Source organism: Camarhynchus parvulus, chromosome 5 (genome assembly GCF_901933205.1).
Source record: "Camarhynchus parvulus chromosome 5, STF_HiC, whole genome shotgun sequence".
Lineage (NCBI taxonomy): Eukaryota > Metazoa > Chordata > Aves > Passeriformes > Thraupidae > Camarhynchus > Camarhynchus parvulus.
Window position 1 is genome coordinate 23,337,911 of NC_044575.1, and position 19,896 is coordinate 23,357,806.

Here is a 19,896-nt window from a genome sequence, read left to right on the forward strand (position 1 = left end):
CTGTGTTTCACCCAGCAGCACACACAGGGCAAAAGCCCACCCACAGGTGGCATCACCCTGTTGTCTGCAGCCCTGGGCATGGGCAGGGAGTCTGAGTTACTGCCCTGGCATTTAGACAGCTCTATCCTGCCAGGCAATGCCAGATCCGCTCCAGTGAGTGAAGGGTGTCTCCTTGCTTGGCCAAAAGCAGGCAGAGCAGCTGCCTCTGCTCCCTTTGGGGCACTTCACTCCTCTCACCAGCTGCTGAACGGAGCCTTCACGCCCATCTCCTGTGGCAGTGATGGTCCAGAGACCCGAGCCTTTCTCACTTGCCAGCTGCTTCTTCTCTCTCTGACTCTCCCCTTCTGAGTTGGGTTTATTTTGGTTTTGAGCAGATAGATGGATTAGCATTTATCACCAGGCTGACTACCAGAGGGCTATTAAAAGTGATTTGCAATGTAAATACTTTCGTCATCAAGCGCATTTTCTTTAGACTAAGGTTGACTTTTATGAATATTAAAGCCTTGTAGATGGGTTCAGCAAGTTTGTGGGAGTACGTCTGTCAGAGGGAGGGGGACTGGCTGCCTGCACTCTGCTGGGGAAGCAATGTGGATCCACTGGAGGGCAAAGGGATCTGGTGGCAGAGGGAGGGAAGTGGAGCATGAAAGGGTGTGTGAGGCAGAAAGAAAACCTGAGTGCCTTGAAGAAGGGCAGAAAGAAAGGAGAGTGAGCATGTGAGCATGAGCAGGATGGGAGGAAAGGCTTGGGCTGGACTGTCATTGGTGCAGGCTGGCAGAGAGTGTCAGGCTAGGGGAGGACTTGTGGAAGGAAGGGGGAGACCTGGCCAGAGTTGATGGTGAGTGGATTTGTCCCTGGCAGAGCTCAGTGCTGGAGGTGTGTGTCTGAACTGGTACTTGCCCCATGTACTACAGGGATGGGTGAAAACAGCTCCCTTTACTTGGGGACGCCTTGCCATGAGTGTAGGGTTGCAAGACCAGCAATGAATTCCCCAAGTGCCCCAGCAGGCACAGCCTGGCATTAGTCTGTGTGCCAGGAGCCAGTGCTGGCTGCTGCTGTGGCTGCTGTATGTTTGATTATAGTTACTGGGAATCTGTCAGGGATAAAGGGTGGATGTTCCTGGGCTTGTGGGGGAAGCCAGAGTAAATGACCCATAACAGCTTTTCCTGCTCTTCAGAAATATTCATCTCCTGAGCGCCTGCTCAGTGGTGTAACCACTCTGCCTCAGGAGAGCTATGGATGGGAGCTGTCACAAGCCAAGGTGGAGTATCAAGGTGGCCACTTGCCCTTGGTTTCTGTATATCCCCCACTTGAGAGGCAGAGGTGAGAGGAGTGGCTTTGTCTGTTCCTAGGTGTTTTTGGTGTTTTGGTGCAAGGGCAATTTTTGAGATGAAGGAGTGTGATGGATCATTGCCAACTGATAATGGAAGAGTAGCTAATGCTGATTAGAGAGCAGGCACAGCACAGCATGGCTGAATATAAAAAATAAGACAAAGAAGCCATTCCAAAAAATAGAGGCTGGAAGTAGAGTGATGAAAAAACTGGGAGCTGTGCAGTTACATGAAAAATAGACAGCTCCAGGAGTATCCCAGATCCCTACAAGGTGACAGATGCTGGGTTTACTGGCTGGTTACTCCCCTCAGACCAAGCTGGGTCAGTCCAGCAGGATAGCAGGAGTCTTGGACTGTCACAGGTCTTAATCCCAAAAGAAAGTAAGGTGGGCCCTTAATTTGCTTGGGCCATTGGCTCAAGCCCTTGCCTTGTGAGAAAACCACAAGTACCCTCCTGTCCCATGTCACAGCCTGTTGCAATGTACGTGGCCAGGGGAAGGGTTGGAGCTGAGGTCTGGTTCTGGTGTGGATTAACTGTTGTCCATGACCAGTGCTGATGTGGCCCAGGAAGGAATGTGATGTCACTTTGGTGGCTGCAGGAGAGGCTGGTGAAATTCGCTGGCAGACCATTAGAAGGGAATGTGTGAATATGTCAAGCCAAAAGAAGCAAGTGCTGCCTTTAATTGGAATATGTATAGTGAGTCCAGGCTTTCAGAAATTCTGCTTCTGACTAATGAGTGCATATAGCTAAGCTAAGAGCTAGAAGTTGGAAAGTTTTGTATTCAATTTGGTTACACATTTTTATCTCCATGACTGATCAGCTTGGGAAGAAGACATCTCACTTTTCATTACAGTCTTTTGTCTTTCTATGGGGATTTGTAGCTTGAAACAAGACTCCAATCAAATAACCCAACTCCAGTACAATCAAATTGTCTTTGAAGCAGATATTTCCTCAGTTTGATGAGTTCTCACAGAGCGTGAGAAAAGGTTTGTTTACATTCATTTTTTTAGCAGGAAAGAAGGAGGAGAGGGTGGTATTTATTTGAGGTCAGGACTTTGGACAAGGCAAGAGACTCCAAATAACTGGCTGGAGTCTTTGATAGGTTTTGGTCAGTGACTGCAAAAAGAGTGCAGGCAGATGTTAAGCTGAAAAGAGCCAGTAAAGCCTCATTGCACTCAGTGCAATCGCATGGCTCCACACCAGCCAACATTTGGAAAGCTTTGTCTTCTTGCTTCTCAAAGAAGGCAGGAAGGAATACAAACATGAGTTGACAGAACTCACTAAAGAAATGCTAGAATGTGGCCTATGGTGATTAAAATAATGGTGGCGCATCTGCCTCCCTGCTGTGGCAGGGGCTTCTTGGTGTGCAAAGGCAGCAGCAGATGCGAGTGCCAAAAGGCTTTAACCTTTTCAGGGTGCAGAGATGCACCTGGAGTGGGAGATGTGTCATCAAAGAAAATTGTCTGAATTACCTCAACAATGTTCTCTCTGCTGGAATTCAGAAATATGTCTCCATTGGCAGGGAGAAGATACTAGTTTGCCGGATCTAGGGGAAAGAGAGGTTCAGTCTGTGAACTGGACACATCTTTAGAGGAGACATTGACTTAAAATGCCATGCTTTTGTTAAGTGCTACCTCCCAGAGCCAGAGAGGCGTGAGAAGAGGGTGAGGGGGTGAAGGAGTGGATGGTAGGAACCCGTCTGCTACTGTAATCACTTCAAAGGAGGGTTACAGTGGGGCGTTTATTTGTTTATGTGTGTCTATACATGTGCGTGTGAGAGCCGAGCAGATGGGGAAATGACGCCCGTGTGTGTCTGTGGGACAGCACAAGTGAGAGGCAGAGGGTGGGTAAGGGAGTTGCTCTGGGTTTAAGGTGGAGGGAAGGGGAAAGGTGTACAGGAAAGGGAAGAATTTTTCCCCCCTTTTCCCTTTGTTTATTCTTGTTTGACACTTTCTCATGATCAGAAGGCAGACCTGGGGGACATCAGTCAGCTGGCTGTGGAACTGCCTGATGAGTTTTTTGGTTCTGCATGAACACCGCAGTTCCGAGTGTTAGTGACAGCCCGGCAGAGTTTTTGGGGACTGGGGAAGGTGTCGAGGCCTCCCTTTGCCAGGCCGTGAGGGGCCCCGCTCGGCGCCTCCCTGCTCCTCGCTCTCTCCGCCGTGGGACGCCGGTGCTCCCGGCGCTGCCGGCTGCCGCGGATCGGGATTTCTCCCCGCCGTGGGGTGCGGGGGCAGAGGGGCCGGAGCCCGGCGCCGGGGAGCGGGCGGTCCCGGAGCGCTGTCCGGGGTGCTGCAGGAGCGCTCCCGCACGTCTGGCCGGCGGGGACGGGAGGCCACATCCGAGACGGGGGAACGGCGGCGTGGGGATTGGCAGCGGCTCCCGACGGCGTGAGCCTCCCCTCATCCCGCCCCCGCCCGGTGCGTTCTCGTGGCGGCGAGGGAGGCGCACATCTGGGGGCGCACATCTGGGGGCGCACATCTGGGAGCGGGGGAGGGCGGGGGCGGGGGGAGGAGGCCGGGGCCGAGCCGGCAGCTCCGGGCCCTCCCCTCTCCCCGCCCCTCCGCCGCGCGCGGCGCCGCCGGGACCGGGAGCCGGGACCGGAGCCGGGACCGAAGCCGGGCCATGCCAGCCGGAGCCCCCGCGGGCGCGGCGCGGCACCATGGCCGCTGAGAACCGCTCGGCGCCGGGCGGCGGCGCGCCCTGGGCTGGGCTGCCCGGTGAGTCGCTGCTCGGGGCTCCGTGTGCGCGGGCGGGGGGCGCAGGGCTTCCCCCGCAGGGTCCGGGGGGGGGTCGGCATGGCTTTAGGGTGCATGGGGAGGGGGCTCCGCACCCCCGGGGGATGTGGCACGCGGTCGCCCCAGGAATGGGGGAGGTGTCTCTGCCAACTTTCCCGCATTCCTGCGTCTCTCCGGGAACGCCGGCGTGCCCCGCGGGTCGGGACCCTCGCGCTGGTTCGCTGCCCCGGGATGTCTGAAGCCGTGCAGCCCTGCCAGGGCACCGGGGAGATGTCTGGCACCCCCTTTCCCTGCTCCCATCCAAACCAACAGCGTTCCCGGGATCCGCCGCTCGAGGAACATCGGGTCCCTCTTGTCACCCAGGAAACAGCCTTGTCAGCACCCTGAGTAGGGAATACGAGCAGCCTGCGGCTCTGGGGGCAGGCACCCCCAGGAGGAAACCCAGGACGGGGGTTATTTGCTCCCCTGGTACCTTCTCTGGGAAGGAGACATTCCTGGACGAGAAACTACCTGCACGCTTTCTTTGCTTCCCTCGCTATTCCAGCAAGTGCAACAGGGAGAGGATCCCCTATCTTTTGGATACTTTGTCGCCATAATGGGCAAACCCCTCTGGTGCTTGTGGCCACCTCCCAGGACATGACTAGGCATAAGTTTGCCCCCTCTTCACAGAGCCCTTTACCAGATTGGGCATTGCACGGGAAACAGATCTTGTCCACTCTCTCCCCCAGTGTGGATCTCACCTTCCCTTCAGCCATTTCTGGCCCTGTTGCACCCCTTCTGCTGGTAATGACAGAGCTGCCCCGTGCTCTCTGTTGGCACATCATGGACAAGAGTTGGGCAGCCACACCCTTCTTTCTTTCCAAAATAATGACATTGGCTTCAAATCAGGGAACAGTTCTTATAATTTTTCTTAAATAAAAACAGCACTGGCTTCTGTCTGACTTGTTTTCAACCCCTCTGATTGTGCTGTGGATGAGTTTTTCTAGCCAGTCTTTGGAAAGCCTCAAGGCTAGGGAGATACTTCCCAACCCGAGGAACAGCTGGTGTTCCCCTGTGCCCGGCTGGTAGATGGGCTCTGTTTGAGCACTTGAAGGCTCCCTGCTTTATCACAACTGCCTTGGGTGATCTCCAAAGGTGGTTTGACTTCTGCCACAGCTTGCAGAGTGAACACAGGGGCTGGAAGTGTTGATACCAATGCAGTTGGGTGGCTTGTTGATGCAGGTGCTGTCTATCAAAATACTCAGGTGACAGGATCCCAGAGCCCAGGCTTTTGGTGAAACAGCACCAGAGACAATGCTCACGTTGAAATCACAGGTGACACCAAGATGCTTTCGCTCTCTCTACTGCTGGGCACCACCTCCTGCTTCCTAACGCCCTAACTCCTGTGATCTGAGCACCTGCTGCTGCTCTCCAGCCTGGCCTAGGCCCCCACGAGACATCCAGCAAAGAGCAGGGCAGCCAGTGGGGATCCCAATCAGCGACCCATCCCTGGTTCCCCCTTCAGCCGGGCTGGCGGCCCGTGGTGGGAGCCCTGGGTGTGGGAGGTGGGGATGGGAGCAGGGGTGCAGGGTGGGCAGCAGCCCTGGTTCCTGCAGGAGCCGGGCCAATGTGGCCTTGCTCAGAGTGGCAGCAAGTTTCCAGGGCTGCTGGATGGAGTGGCAGTGGCCCTGGGAGCGACCTGATGAGTGGGCAGAGGAAACCTGGCAGGAGAAGGAGGAGAAGGGCTACTAGTAAAAGTGGTTTGTTTATTCACACGAGGGGCATACCCATCTCAGCAGGTCAGTCTGTTTTCTTTCATAGAAGAGAAATGAACTGAAATGATTAATTAATGCTGTGATCCAATTACTCTGAGTTTGCAGAAGGAGCATGGTTTTACTCTTTTAACTGTCCCCACAAGCTGTGTCCCCACCCCATTGATGGCAGATTTTGTCATAGTTGGGGTTTTGTTGTTTTGTTCTTTAAAATTAAAATGACAAATATCTCCCTAGGAGAAAAACAAACAAACAAACAAACAAAAAACAGGAAAAAAGAAAAAAACAGGGAATAAAAATAGTGAGACTGGGAGGAGCAGCTGATGCAGAGCAGTCTCTAGCACACCTCTGTGTTGTTGATCCTTTCTCTGCCTGCCCTGCTGAGCCTTGACCAGCAGCATCCACAGAGGTGAAGAGGTTTGGTGAGCACCCAGCCGAGGTGGCAGATGCAGCTCTGCAGGGAGATCACTTGTGAGAGGAGAGGGAGATGGAGGCTGCTTGCAAGGGGCTGCTGCTTTGTGCACAAACACAGCTCCTCTTTCCACATGGACGGACACACAGCAACTGTTTCTTGTGTGCAAGCTGACCCCTTCTCCTTGGCATGCTAATTTAGGGCTTTGATGGGCATCTTCTGGAGAAGCAGGCATTGTCCTCGAGCCAGTTGCTCCTCAGTCTGACATGGGTCTATGCCCTTATTGCTCTCCAGTAAGCCAAGGGAGGAGATTTGCTTTGCATTTCAGCATCCGTTCTGGGCTGGCTCTAAAACGGCATGTTACAAGACATGGTTTGGGGAGATATGAGAGTGCAGGACCTGACACAGCGAGGAAATTGAAGTTTTGGACCAGATCATTCCCATGTACTTCCTCTTCTCTCTTCATTCTCATCCCAGCATCCCCTGCTGACTGCTCTTTAGCCTGCCCAAGCACCAGCACCCACCATGTGTGCCAGGTACCAGTGGTTGCAGTGAGGCTCCGCACCCAGTCACTGTTGAAGCCTCTTCAAGCTGGTGATTGGAACCATGCCAAATACATCCTTCTTCTGAGGGATTTGCGTGACCAGTCAGAAAGCAGACACCAGCTTTTAGGAAGACTCATGTGCTCTCCTGCCCAGGGCCCTGGCAGACCAGGAGGTGAGGGCCTGAATGTCTGGCTGTTGTCTAACTCAGAGCCAAGTGGAGGGGTGTACCAGCCTCGACTGTCCCCAGGAGCACAACCCACCATGACATCTTTTTAAGCCTTTAGGCATGGCACAGTCTTGCTGTATCCAGACCCTTGAACATACCAAAGTGGACCCTTGCCCTATATTCAAACAAATTCATTTACTAAAGCTTCAAGGAGTTAGGCAATTCCTGGACTAATTAATCTGGGGCAAGTGTTCCCTGGTCAGGCTGGCCCATGATTCCAGCATTTTGCTGGTGTATGAACAAAGGGCAAGGTGTCTCATATACAGATCCTCCCCTTGATGCCTAGACACACAGTTTTAGCAGGAGACACACAACCAGTCCCTGTTCCCCCAGCTAGAGACACCTCGGTGTCCTCACTCTGTGTGCCTGTTGGCAGCCATCCCACCTTCCCTGTGGCTCGATGCACTGGTCCTCTTGGGACTTTGTGCCAGGGCAACATCATTTGACCTGTCTTCAGGCCCTGAGTCCCCTGGCAGTGTGAGCACAGCAAGTGAGGCTCTGCTGGAGATGCTGCCCAGCCCCAGCCTCGCGTGCCGCGCACAGCTGCTCACACCTTCGCCGCGGGGCTGCTCTCGGGACCCTCCAGAGATGCCTTCAGCCCTGAGGCTGCACCACATGGAGGAGGAACTCTGGCAAAGGCTCAGTTTACACCTTGCATGATGCAAGTTTGCAGAGAAAATTAACATCACCAGCCTGTCCAAGCCTGCAAATGCAATGGCTGTAGGTACAGTGCTTTGTCCCTCTGACGGACCCAGAAATTGCTGCTGGAGGTCCTGCAAATCAGACCTGTGTGAGTGACAGTGGCTCTTCTGCATTGCTGTGACCCTGTCCCCATCATGCCTTTATGTCCTGTGCAATGTGTGCCCCATTTCCACTCGGTGCATGAGGCAGTGGCAGAGGTGCCCCAGTGCCCTGCTCCCTTCCCACTCCCCGCCCCAGTGTTAGACAGGTTGGGGTGTGCGGCTGCAGAGGAACCTCTCCCACCTGTTCCAGTGACTCAGAGAGAGCTGGAGAGGGACATGGGGAAGCTGTTTACTTGTCTTCAAGACCCTCGAAGAGGAGTTACATCCCAGGTCAGTTGGTGAAGGAAGAGCAGCAGCTGGGAATTTTGTCCTTTAAAGGCAGGACTCGGTGCAAACCATGGAGCTCCTTGAGCTCAGCAGGCTTGGCCTGAGCTATTGGAGTGTTACTGAGCTATTGAGGGTGGCTGTGCTCCTCCAGCCAAGAAAGCCAGGAAAAGAAGCAGCCCCTCTGGTACCACAACTGCTTTTAAATCTAGCATATTGTATAGCACCTTGCAGCTTGGCAGAGGAGGCAGTGGGGGCTGCTGACACCAGGAGCCTCAGCTGGATGTGTCTGGAGGTGAAATGTCATCAGCAGGGTTAAGGCTCCTGGTGAATTTGGTTTGCATTGGCCAGTTAAGGGGTTAATGTCTTCAGCCTTTTTAAGCAGAATTAGATTTATTTGCCTGTGGGAAACTCAGCTGCAGTTGTGCAACACTGAGGTCTGAAAACATGAGTCTGCAAACACGATGTCCCGGGCCCTGCATCCGCTCCAGGTCACAGAGCAGCTCTCCAGAGGCCTCCATGGCACCGTGCTTCACTGACCCCTCCCTTGCAGACCCTGCCAGTGTCGATGCCAGCTCCCAAGTCCTGGGCAGCGTGGCAGGCTGGCTCTGCTGAGGAGGGATGAAGATCCTTGAGGGACCTTGGCATGACTGAGATGGGAGAGTACCCGGCATCTCGCCATCTCTAGTGCCTCTGGGGTAGTTTGGATCCCTCCTCTGCTGACAGTTACATCATGTGCAGTCCCAGATAAGGCCAAAAAAGTGCATGCATGTGTAGAGAGAGGAGTGGAGAGCAATGCAACCCTTCTGGCATCTGCCTTTGCCTGAAAACAAGCATGAATTGCCTGGCCTTGGGCCTGCCTTTCTGCAGCACTTAGGAGCAGTGTCTGGCATGGTGGTCTCTATGCTTCTTGCAGAGCTCAGATAACTCACCAAGGCCCATAAATAATGCTCAACTCATGAAACCCTCTGCTACTATGTGCTGTCCCTGTCCACGAGGTGGCTAAAACCCCCGCCCTGTGCTGTGGGGTGAGCAGCACTGCATCCCTGACTGTCTGAGCTGCATCCCCACCCTATGGCTCATGGGGACCTGGGGGACAAAAAGGGTGAGTGTAGAATGCTCCAGGTCTCTGCATGGGGGCCAGCCCCTGCCTTATTCAGCACCAGCACAACAGGCAGGGGATCACCATCCTGCAGTGAGAGAGGTGACTCCAGGCAGAGCTGGGTTGCCTGAGCCAGAGAGCTGCAGCCCACAGAGGTTTCCAGCTCCAGCACGGCTCCCACTCTGCCCAGCAAGGAGCAGGTGGGAGTCTCCAGAGAAGGCAGTAGGGAAAGGTTTCCAGGCAATTTCTCTGTGTGAGGTCTCTCCTAAGAAGATTTTCTTAGGACTTTTCTCTAGAGGAGATAAGCAATGCCTCCCTGGCAGACTGAGACTATTCCCACCTCCCTCCTCTCCATCCCTCCCCTTCTCTGTTGTAGGATTTCCTAGCTGCTCTCCTCCCCTGGTACTCTGACCCCCACATTTTCCATTCTGCCTGTCCATGCCCTGGGCTCTCCTGCCCACCTTCTGCCACAGCTCCTCTTCCTCACTCTATCCCTTTGCTCAGGCATCACCTCCAACTCCAAATTCTCTGGCAGGTCTTGTGGCCAAATGGGGTCTCATATTTTCAGTTTCCTTTTTCATTAACACCCCAAAAATTCCCATCTGCTATCTACCCCCAGGAGCAGGGCTCTCATATACGCATCCATCCAGCAGGGTTCTTGTTCCTGCCTGATTTTCTGCCCTTGACTCAGCTCTTTTCTCTCATCCATTGCTTAGCTGGCTCGTTTGTCTTCTCAAAGCCCTGTGGAGCTGCTCCATGGGGCAAGGGGCTCTTGTTTCCATTGCCAAGTCTTTAAAATTTCTGATGAGCACATTACTGTTTGCTCCCTGCAGTGCCTCAGCTCTGGGATGAGCTACAAACACGTCCCCCTGCCAGAGCAGCATGCATCTCTGACTGCCCAAGCTGCATCCCCCCCTGCGGTTCATGGGACCCTGGGGACACAGAGGGTGAGTGCAGGGTGCTGCAGATCTCTGCATGAGGGCCAGCCCCTGCCTTATTCAGCCCCAGCCCAGGCACCTGGGACAGGCCTGGGGGGGCAGATTCCCCATGTGGGTGGTAGAGACCTGGCATGGGCACCTGTGGCTGTGTGGGGCCATGGCGGGGTGAGGGGGCTTCCCTACAGCTGGCTTCCCAAAAAGAGCCAAGTCCTTCCTCCTTGCCATCCCCAGGCAAGGCCTGTCCCTGGGGCAGGGGGAGCTGCTCTTCTAGGCAAACAGCTCTTGGGTGTTGCAGCACTTGCCCCTCTAGCTCTCAGTCGCTCCTCCACCATTCTCTCTCCCACAGGCATCTGGTCCCAGCCACTAAGCTCTCCCTGGGAAGAGCCCAGCTAATCCAGGCAGCCACTTGTTGCTGCAATCCTCTCTCTCCCCTCCTTCCTCTCTGCTGGCTGGTCCCAGAGCCCTTCCCAGCAGTGGGACCTGTAGCTGCAGCAGGGTTATTTCTGCTGTGCTGCCTTGAAACAGCTGGGTTCTGTTAAAGCTTCAGCCAGGCATATAAAAGAACATGAGCATCTCTCTGAGGCAGAGAGCATTAATGCAATGAATGGGAGGGGAGAAGTGTGGCTCCAGCCCAGGCTCAGCTGGAAGCCCAGCACCTTCCTAGCTCAGCCCCCAGCAGGGAGCTGCAGCCCTGGGGCGGCCGAGGCAGAGGGCACCGTGTCCCCCTGGTCCCGCTGTGCCATACCGCCGTGGTGAGCCTTCTCCCCCCGGGATGTTCCCACCGGAGCCAGTGCAGGAGGCGTGGGAGCTGCTGGGGAGCCGCCGGTGCCTGGGAGCTGCAGGCTGGGCACAGCAGGGTAAGGCTGGACTTCGGCTTGCGTGGCATCTGCCACGCACACTTGCTAGTAGTGTTCCACTGATAGGTCATTTACTTGGCCTGATAATTGGGTGGCAGGAGGTTAATTAATTGTCAGAGTGACCAGTGTGCTGGTAGACTATTTATAGGAGTGACCTTTCAATTACTTTTTAAAAAACACTTTCTCACTGGGTCGCTTCTTGTCTGGTGATGCTGTGGATAAATAGCATGCGGCCCCTTACACCCTGCAAAGGGCACATTAGGGGCACAGGCAGGTACAGGCACGTTTGGGCAGGGGGTGCAGCTGTGGCTGCTGTGAGATGCTGGTGAGCCCGCTGGGCTGAGCTCCACCTGCAGGAGCAGCTCAACATCCGCGGCTCGGCCGGCGAGCGCTCCCCACAGCCGGGTGCAGCCAGCCTGGGTGCGGCGCCTCGGCTTTGCTCTGACAGCAGCATTAACCACAGCGAAGGCAGGGAGGCTCCGGGCTTGCCTGGGGGGGTGGTGGGCTTACCCAACCTCAACACTCGCTTCTGGCCCTGGACACAGCAAATTTTACAAACCTGATGTGCAAACACACGTCAGGCACGGGGGAGTTCCCTGACCCCTCACCTCCCCCTGCAAGCTGGCTGCTCCTGTGCCACTGAGCTTACCGCTTCTCCAGCGGCTCCAGGAAAAGCTATCAGAGGTTCTTAACTTGTGGGGTGGAGGAAATTGCTTTGCCTCATGAGGACCAGTTGAATAGCAGAGGAAGAAAGAAGAATAAATTATTCAATGGAAAAAACAAATGCGCAGAACCCCATGTGTTACTGCCAAGAAACAATTCCTGTTCCACAATGGCTCAGATCTCCTCTGGAGCAGGATAAGGACTTCAGGGGTCCATTGATCAGAGGGGGGAAAGCGCAGCCACCAGCTGAAGCTTGAAGGCAGGAGGAGCCCTGCCATTTTAATGCAACAGATGCTGCTGGCCCCTCATCTCCTTTCTGTTTTTCTGGTTGTTTATTGCCTTCATCATCCCAAGGCAGAGGCACGGAAGCAGACCAACACCAACACTCCCCTGCCAGACACGGGGCCGGCCCTCCGTCTTCTCTCATATGTTGTATTTCTAAGGTGCCTGTTCCCAGCATCTAGGAATTCTGTTTTCACACTCTGAGGGGTGTGAATCTGTCAACCAGAACAACCCTTCACTAGTTGTAAAGTGGTGCCATGATTCAGGAACTAATTAACAGCTATTAGATAATGCAATTAGTGCCACAAACTGCCATCCTACCCTAAGTATACCTTTCCTTTGTGAGCATGAGCCGTAAATGTCTAGCGTCTTCTGTTCCCTGTTTATTCTCTCTCTTCTCCTCCTTGTGGTGGTGGCTGCACAGACTGCCCAGCCCCACATCACATCAGCAGTTTGACCTGACAGGATTAATTCCGTTAAGACTTTTACCCTCTCTGCAGTTTTAGGAAGGCCAAGACAAGCAGGGGGCTGGCAGTAGGGCTGCCTTGGCTCTTTCCAAAGGTCACACCAAAGGTGATGTGCCCAGGCCCAGCCTTGGCACCCAGACAGAGCAGGAGGTGATGTGTACCTTCTCCTGGAATGTGCCTGTGGTGGAGGGGGCCACCTTTCCTCCCTCCCGGAGCCAGGCAGCACCCAGAGCCCCACAGGATCCATTCAGCCAGAGCTGACAGCCACAGCCCCTCCCTCCTGTCCCTGGGCTCGAGGTCGCTTTCAGTTGCGCTGTTGCTCCAAACCCATGCAGAGCTAAAGCCCATTTCCTCTGGGAGCAGCTCACGCTCACAGGCGTCCACTAAAGCACGGCTTTCTCTGATTCCTCTCCCTCCCCTGGAACATCTCCCTCCCCAGGCTGGTGTGCGAGCGTGGGGCTTGCTTTGTGATGGGGTTCCTTGCAGAGCTCTGCTTGCTTCCAGAGGCAGAATGTCACTTCAACCACATGTGGACCAGACACGGCTTTGCCCTGCCTTGCACCTGCTCCCTGGGTATCCCCAGCCCTGAGGATGATGCTGGGATGGGGGCAGTGTCACAACAGGAAAGGAGATGGCTGGTGATGCCATGTGGGACAGAGGCTGTGGAGCAGAGGGCAGCTGTGCAGTACAGAGAGAAAATGTGGGGAACACTGGGGCAGGAGGGCTGCTTGCTCCAGGGGCTCATCCATCACATGGGTGTGTATAAATGCCAGCCTCTCCCATTGCCTTTGCTGTGCCATGCAGAGGGCAGCCAGCTCCTTCCGCATCAGGAGCAGCAGGGGCGGGAGGGAACTAAACCCTCCATCCCACGTGAGCTGAGTGCTCAGCAGGTGCTCAGTCACGAATGCAGCCGATGGAACACCAGCCTCCAGCTACTGCAGATTCTCGGTCACAGGATGGTCACCAGCAGCCCATGACAGGACTGTCTCCTCTCCTACCTGGCAAGAGGCTGCGAGGCAGTTTTAGGAGCTGACAGGCTGGGAAGGCTTGCTGGTAAGGCACATGAGGTGCAGCAAGGAAATAGCAGGAGTCTTCTGCTGTGGTCTCAGGCGTCACCCTGTGACAGAGCACTGGCTTTGCCCTTGCTCTGGAGTTGAATCCTCACACAAGAGTGGTCACATCCATGATTGCTGGCAGCAGTGGAGACCCTGCTGTGCCCACTGCCTGCAGTATTTTGACCCCACCCAAATTATAATTTTCTCTGCTTGGATCTGTGGCTGTGTGGGAAGGGAAAGGTATTTCCCTTGATGACACAATTGGTGATCACTGCAGCAGCCACAGAAACTCTTGGAATGGAGGATGCTACCAGTAAAGATTTGGAGTCTCCCAACAGCTTTGATGGACAGGAGAAAACCAGCTGTAAATCACTGCCAAAAGTCTGAGGGAATTTGCAAAGCCAATTGGTATCACAGGTAAGGGTGTCAGCCCTAGGAGCCCTTCTGAAGTGTTCTCTCAGCTTTGTCAGGGCTAGGTCTCCTCCCTGTCTGTGGTGTCATCATGAATGTAGGGTGCAAGCGGGAATGGAGACAGAGAGGGTGATGGAGGATGGGGGCTGTGAGGAGGGAGAGAGAGAAGGTGCACCCTGGAGGTGCAGGGAGCAAGCATTGGCACTGGAGTACATAGAGAAGGCATTTAGTGGAGAGACACCAAGTCCTGGAGAGCTCGCTTGGTGTCTGGTGTCTTGGTGTCACAGCATTGGGAACAGTGATGAGGCTGGCATGAGGGTGGAGAGTTTGGTGCAGCTCCACAGCTCTCCTGTGTGCTCTCTCCATCTTTGGACACACGATGGGGATGCAGACAGAGGCGTGACTGCCTGGGGGCTGTGCCCCCACTCAGGCCCTTCCCACACAGCCTGGATGCTCTCCACCTCAAAGGCAGAGATCTGTCCCTAGTGCCCATTCAGGCATGATGCATGGCTTGGTCAGCTGCACAGACCTACCCAATTTGTCGCATCCTTGGCCTTCTCCCAGCTCCAGACTGAGCTGCCTCCTCTGCTCAGGAAGGCAAAGGCAGGCAGGTCCCAGTGAGCTCAGAGAGGGTGTCGGGGGCAGAAGAGTGAGACAGGGGAATGGAGAGTAGAAGATGGGGAAAGAAGGGATATGCTGGGGTATGGCAGAGACTAGCCAGGGGATCTGCGGCAAGGGTGAGCAGTGCACACAGCTCACACCTCACACGTGTTGCTCTGTCCGTGTTGTATGTTATCTTCACACCCTCAAGCATTTTCAGTCCTCCTCCTTCCCTCAAACAGGGGATTGCTTTATTTTTTGCTATTAGGTGAAGGCTTATCGAGTTTAAGTGCTCAGTGTTTAAGCCCTCCCCCCCGAGGCGGCCGCCGCCTCTGCCTCCTCACACCAGTTTGCAGCATGACCTCTGGGTGGCATCCAAAGGCTCGCCTGTGGGGCTGCCGCCGCCTTTTCTCCCGTCTTGGGACACGTACAGAACAGTTCGGGCTTGAGATGGACTTTTCTTACTTGGGGTAACTGAGAACACAAGCCTCTGCTAAGGCTGATAATTAATTAGACACGCTTAGAAGAGGATGCCAGTTCATGAACAAAAGTGAGAAAACTGAAACCCACATTTTAGCAGAGACGATGGAAAGGTTTCTTTTCAAGACTTTCAAATTCTTCTTGGAAGAGCTGGGGTAGATGTCTGCATGATTGCTAGCTTGTCTGATGGGTTTGATTAGCTGTTACAAGAATGACAGTTAAATCTCCCCATCTCACCAAAGTGAAGAAATTAAAACTCATTTCTATTGTACTGAAACCAACCCCCAAACTGCCATGATTATATATTTCTAAGGCATTTAATACACTTATCACCTCTTCTCACATCCCTGGCTGCGTGCCCAGGAAGGATGGCAGCAGAAACCTCTTTCCCTCTCCCTTGATGCATCCCTTGTGCTTGGAGCTGGGTGCAAAGTTCCAAGCCTGGGCAGTGCTGCCAGGCTTCCTCACCCCATCCGTATCTGGCATGTAGCATCTACCAAAGGGCATTGCTTTCTTTTAAAAGCCTTTTGTCTTCACAGACATGCTTAGAGGATAATGGTAGAGAGGTATTGCTTTGTCCCTCACCCACTTCTTTTCCTCGCACCTGTAAGAAGAGCTCCATCACTATCGCAGCTGTATCCTTGCTAATGCAGAAGCTGCCTAAATGGCTACATCAGAACTGGCTTTAGCATCTCAGCAGCCACATTTCCATTTAATTAGACCTGTATCTCTTTAGAAAGTGCTTATGTTAAAAACTTGGCTATTTGCTGATGGCAGACATCTCCTACCCTCACCACAAATGAAAGATGAGGACATTTCTTTTCAAATACTCAAAATAGACAAACTGATCTCAAAGCCTGACAGGCTCTGTTCAGAAGAGGTGCATGTTAAAGGCACATTTATACATTCACCAAAATCAGCTTCAGGAGTCCTGGGCATTTGGAGCCATCTCCCAAGCCAGAGACACACTGTGCTGAGCATTCCCGCTGTGGGGACACTCGCTGGCTCCTGCTGGTTTCCTGGCAGCAGCGCTCATGGGGCTGAACCCCTGCCCCAGGCACCAGGAGCAGCTGCTGGAGGGGCTGTCCTCCATGGTCTGGCAGGGTTGGAATGCCCCCAGAAGCCAGGGTGAGGCTGGTGAAGGCCCAGCATATTTTGGAGGCCTGGATGGTGTGGGAGAGGGTAGGTTCAATTGAAAGATCTTCTGTCCAGCCCAACTCCCTCAGTGCCTTTGCTTTTCCTTTGCTTTCCAGGAAATTCTCTTTCATCTCAATACAGCACTTCTCATCTATTGATTTTTTTAAGGTCCATTCTACTCTTACCTTGGGTGATTAACTACAGGCATCTTGGTTTGGATGAAGGCAGTAATTCTGTCCATAATTCTCATCATTTTTCATAAATAATTCCGTGTATCATACTGAGGTGTCTGACTTCACACTGTACATCTGGCCTGGGTGGCTGCAGCTGCACTGTGATGTGGGACTGGGGAAAGGGGTCATCACTTCCCAGCATCAGTGACTGATGGCACTTGTGCCGCTCCCTCCCTTTCCTGAGCCTTCTGCATTGTGCACTGGGCCACACCAAAGCACCCACCTTCAGCCTTGCTTGGCTTTTCAGCATTTGTATCTCAGCAGTGTCACCCTTTGGTCAGGGCCACCTCTGTTTGGACAGGCTGGTGCCCTCAGTAAGATGTTGTGGGATGCACACAAGCTGTGGTGTAACTTGCTGTTTTCCTTCTCCCAGATTTCGTCTTCCAGAAGGAGCTATTTGCTGTGGGAGACACAGGTGAGCTGAGCAGACCATGGCACGGGTTTTGCGGGTTAGGCCCCTCTTGGGGAGTGCTTTGGGGAGGTCAGTGGAACATGCCTGGGGCATACCATAAGCCTGCTCTCATCCCTGGGGCAGGGCACTGGCTCCATGCTGTGCTGTTCTGGCAGTGAGTGCTGTATGTGCATCCCCCTGGCTCTGCAGTCCTCTTTACCCAGCCCTTTGGCCCCTCTTTGTGCCTCTCTGGGCCACACGAGGTTGTGACTGTCCTAGCCCCATTCCTCCTTTTCTCCCTGCAACTCATTTGCCTCCTCTACTGCTGAATAGGGACACAAAAAATGCCTCCAATGGACTCCTGGAGTGGCAGAGAGAAGTCCAGGAATGCCAGCAGATTTTTGAGCACTAGTCAACAGCAGTGCTGGCCTGGGAAACTGAGGAAATGATGCCAGGACAGGCTGGCAGGTCTGATATTCTCCCTTTCTGTCCTCGCTCTCCTTGCAGATCCCATGCACAACCTCTCTGCTCAGCCCTGGCAGGCAAAGATGGCCAACCTGACCTATGACAACTTCACCCTGGGCAACCACTCCGAGGTGGCCGTGCAGCCTCCCACCAACTACAAGACAGTGGAGCTGGTTTTCATCGCCACTGTCACTGGCTCACTCAGCCTTGTCACCGTGGTGGGGAACATCCTGGTGATGCTCTCCATCAAGGTGAACCGCCAGCTCCAGACTGTCAACAACTATTTCCTCTTCAGCCTGGCCTGCGCAGACCTCATCATCGGGGTCTTCTCCATGAACCTCTACACGGTCTACATCATCAAAGGCTACTGGCCACTGGGGGCTGTGGTGTGCGACCTGTGGCTGGCTCTGGACTATGTGGTGAGCAACGCCTCTGTCATGAACCTGCTCATCATCAGCTTTGACCGGTACTTCTGCGTCACCAAGCCCCTGACGTACCCAGCCAGGAGGACCACCAAGATGGCAGGGCTAATGATTGCGGCCGCATGGATATTGTCCTTCATTCTCTGGGCACCTGCCATCTTGTTCTGGCAGTTCATTGTGGGCAAGAGGACAGTCCCTGAGAGGGAATGTTACATCCAGTTCCTCTCCAACCCAGCGGTCACATTTGGCACAGCCATTGCTGCTTTTTACCTGCCTGTGGTCATCATGACGGTGCTGTACATCCACATCTCCCTGGCCAGCAGAAGCAGGGTAAGGAGGCACAAGCCTGAGAGCAGGAAAGAGAGGAAAACCAAGTCCCTCAGATTCCTCAAGGGCCCCTCAATGGTCAAACAGAACAACAATAATTCTCCCAAGAGGGCCATGGAGGTGAAGGAGGAGGTGAGGAATGGGAAAGTGGATGACCAGCCATCTGCACAGACAGAGGCCACTGGCCATCAGGAGGAGAAGGAGACATCCAATGAGTCCAGCACCGTCAGCATGACCCAGACCACAAAAGATAAGCCCACAGCAGAAGCCTTGCCAGCAGGGCAAGGACAGAGTCCAGCCAACCCCCGGGTGAACCCAACTTCCAAGTGGTCCAAGATTAAGATTGTCACCAAGCAGACTGGGTCTGAATGCGTCACTGCCATTGAGATCATCCCAGCTAAGTCAGGTGCCTCTAACCACAACTCCCTGGCCAACAGCCGCCCAGTCAATGTTGCCAGGAAGTTTGCCAGCATCGCCAGGAGCCAAGTACGGAAGAAGCGCCAGATGGCTGCCCGGGAGAAGAAAGTCACCCGCACCATATTTGCCATCCTGCTGGCCTTCATACTCACGTGGGCACCCTACAACGTGATGGTCCTCATTAACACCTTCTGTGAGACCTGCGTGCCCGAAACAGTGTGGTCCATTGGCTACTGGCTCTGCTATGTCAACAGCACCATCAACCCAGCCTGCTATGCCCTCTGCAATGCCACTTTCAAGAAAACCTTCAAGCACCTTCTCATGTGCCAGTACAGGAACATTGGCACAGCCAGATAAACTGGTACTCAGGGACCACTTCAGTATCCTTATGGAAACCCTTCCCTTTGCCTTGTTTGCCGGCGGGGGTCCTTCTGCTCACCACTCACAACAGTGCAGACTGTGCAGTGATTGCAGAGGATGCCCTTCATCCAACGCTGACAAAAATCCAAGGCATTTCTGAGCTACAGGTCCTTCCAGTCACCCTGGGCCTGGGGACTAGCTCAGGGAGCCAGCGGGAAGGCCAGAGGCAAGAGGAGATGTGGTCACCAGGAGCCCTTCCCAGCTCCATGCTCTTCAGATTGGCCAAAAGGCATCAGTGTTTCTCCTAAGACTGGATGTACCTTTTTCCCCAGCTGACCATCTCCATGGCATCAGAGCTTGTCTGCATGCAGATGGGCTAATGCTGGATGCTTTCCATTGGCTTATAAAGTGTTTATTACCCAAGAAATGAAAAGAAACCAGGGTCAAACATTTGCTAGACATCTTGGACCAGGCTGGCTCAGGCAGGCTAATGGGGAGTCCTGCTGGCCCAGGCAGGCCCCCTGTGAAGGCAGTCAAGATTGGACCCTAACAGATGTGGCAAGATGCTTCCTTTCCCTTGAGAGTGCCATTGGGCATCCTCACCCAGGGCCCTGGGGCAGAATTTTTCCCTGGGCTCTGGCTCTGCTCTCCCCTTCACGTCCTTTCTGCCCACAGACAGCAATTTGCTGGAAAGACAGACAGATAAACCAAGGATTTCACTCCTGGGTAAGAAGTGTGAAACCCAGTTGCCTCCAACAGTGATGGAAACTAAACTGGAAAGAAAAGCCCTGGTGTGGTGCAGGACTTCGTTCCACAGCCCTGGGGGAATGGGGACCCTGAGTAGTTGGCAGCAGTGACTGTGAAAATAACTGTCCTTGGGAGAGACAGCGGAGACCTGGGGGTCTCAGAAGGGTGGGAAGAGGGTCTGCAATGTGGCCAAGGGGCCCCGTGTCTCATCTGGGCCACAAGCAGGTCCCCGCTCTCCCTGCAGTGGGTGTGGGAGGCCTGATGCATGGCTCTGGAGGCAGGAGAGGATGGTGGTGGCCTCCAACCCCCTCCTGCCCCGAGTGCAGGGGGCCCCTCCAGGGAGGCCAAAGGAGCCGGTTGCTGAGCTTTGTACATGGATGTAACGCTGTCATGGTTGTTGTGGCAGAGCCCTCAGCATGCGGGCTTCAGCCAGCATCTCCAGCCTCCTCCCAGCCACCCCTGTGTGCAGCCCAG

At 54.3% G+C, this 19,896-nt stretch overlaps 1 protein-coding gene across 2 annotated transcripts; it reads left to right on the plus strand.

The window, feature by feature from the left end:
- Window positions 1-3,930: 3,930 nt before the first annotated feature.
- On the plus strand, window positions 3,931-18,672 carry CHRM4 (cholinergic receptor muscarinic 4). 2 transcript variants are annotated; one of them, XM_030949838.1, is made up of 3 exons: window positions 10,880-10,965; window positions 16,667-16,708; window positions 17,192-18,672. In XM_030949838.1, exons 1-3 carry the CDS (start codon window positions 10,881-10,883, stop codon window positions 18,670-18,672), a joined length of 1,608 nt encoding a protein of 535 aa, XP_030805698.1. In that variant the 5' UTR covers window position 10,880. The 2 variants fall into 2 exon arrangements, with proteins under 2 accessions (XP_030805699.1, XP_030805698.1); XM_030949839.1 differs by lacking the exons at window positions 10,880-10,965; window positions 16,667-16,708 and adding an exon at window positions 3,931-4,049.
- Window positions 18,673-19,896: the final 1,224 nt, after the last annotated feature.

What these genes read in the sequence shown, in the direction of transcription:
- CHRM4 (XM_030949838.1), top strand. Translation starts at nt 10,881, where the DNA reads ATGTTCCCACCGGAGCCAGTGCAGGAGGCGTGGGAGCTGCTGGGGAGC. An exon ending in TGCAGGCTGGGCACAGCAGG is followed by an intron (nt 10,966 to 16,666) that starts GTAAGGCTGGAC and finishes TCCTTCTCCCAG; the next exon opens with ATTTCGTCTTCCAGAAGGAG. An exon ending in ATTTGCTGTGGGAGACACAG is followed by an intron (nt 16,709 to 17,191) that starts GTGAGCTGAGCA and finishes CTCTCCTTGCAG; the next exon opens with ATCCCATGCACAACCTCTCT.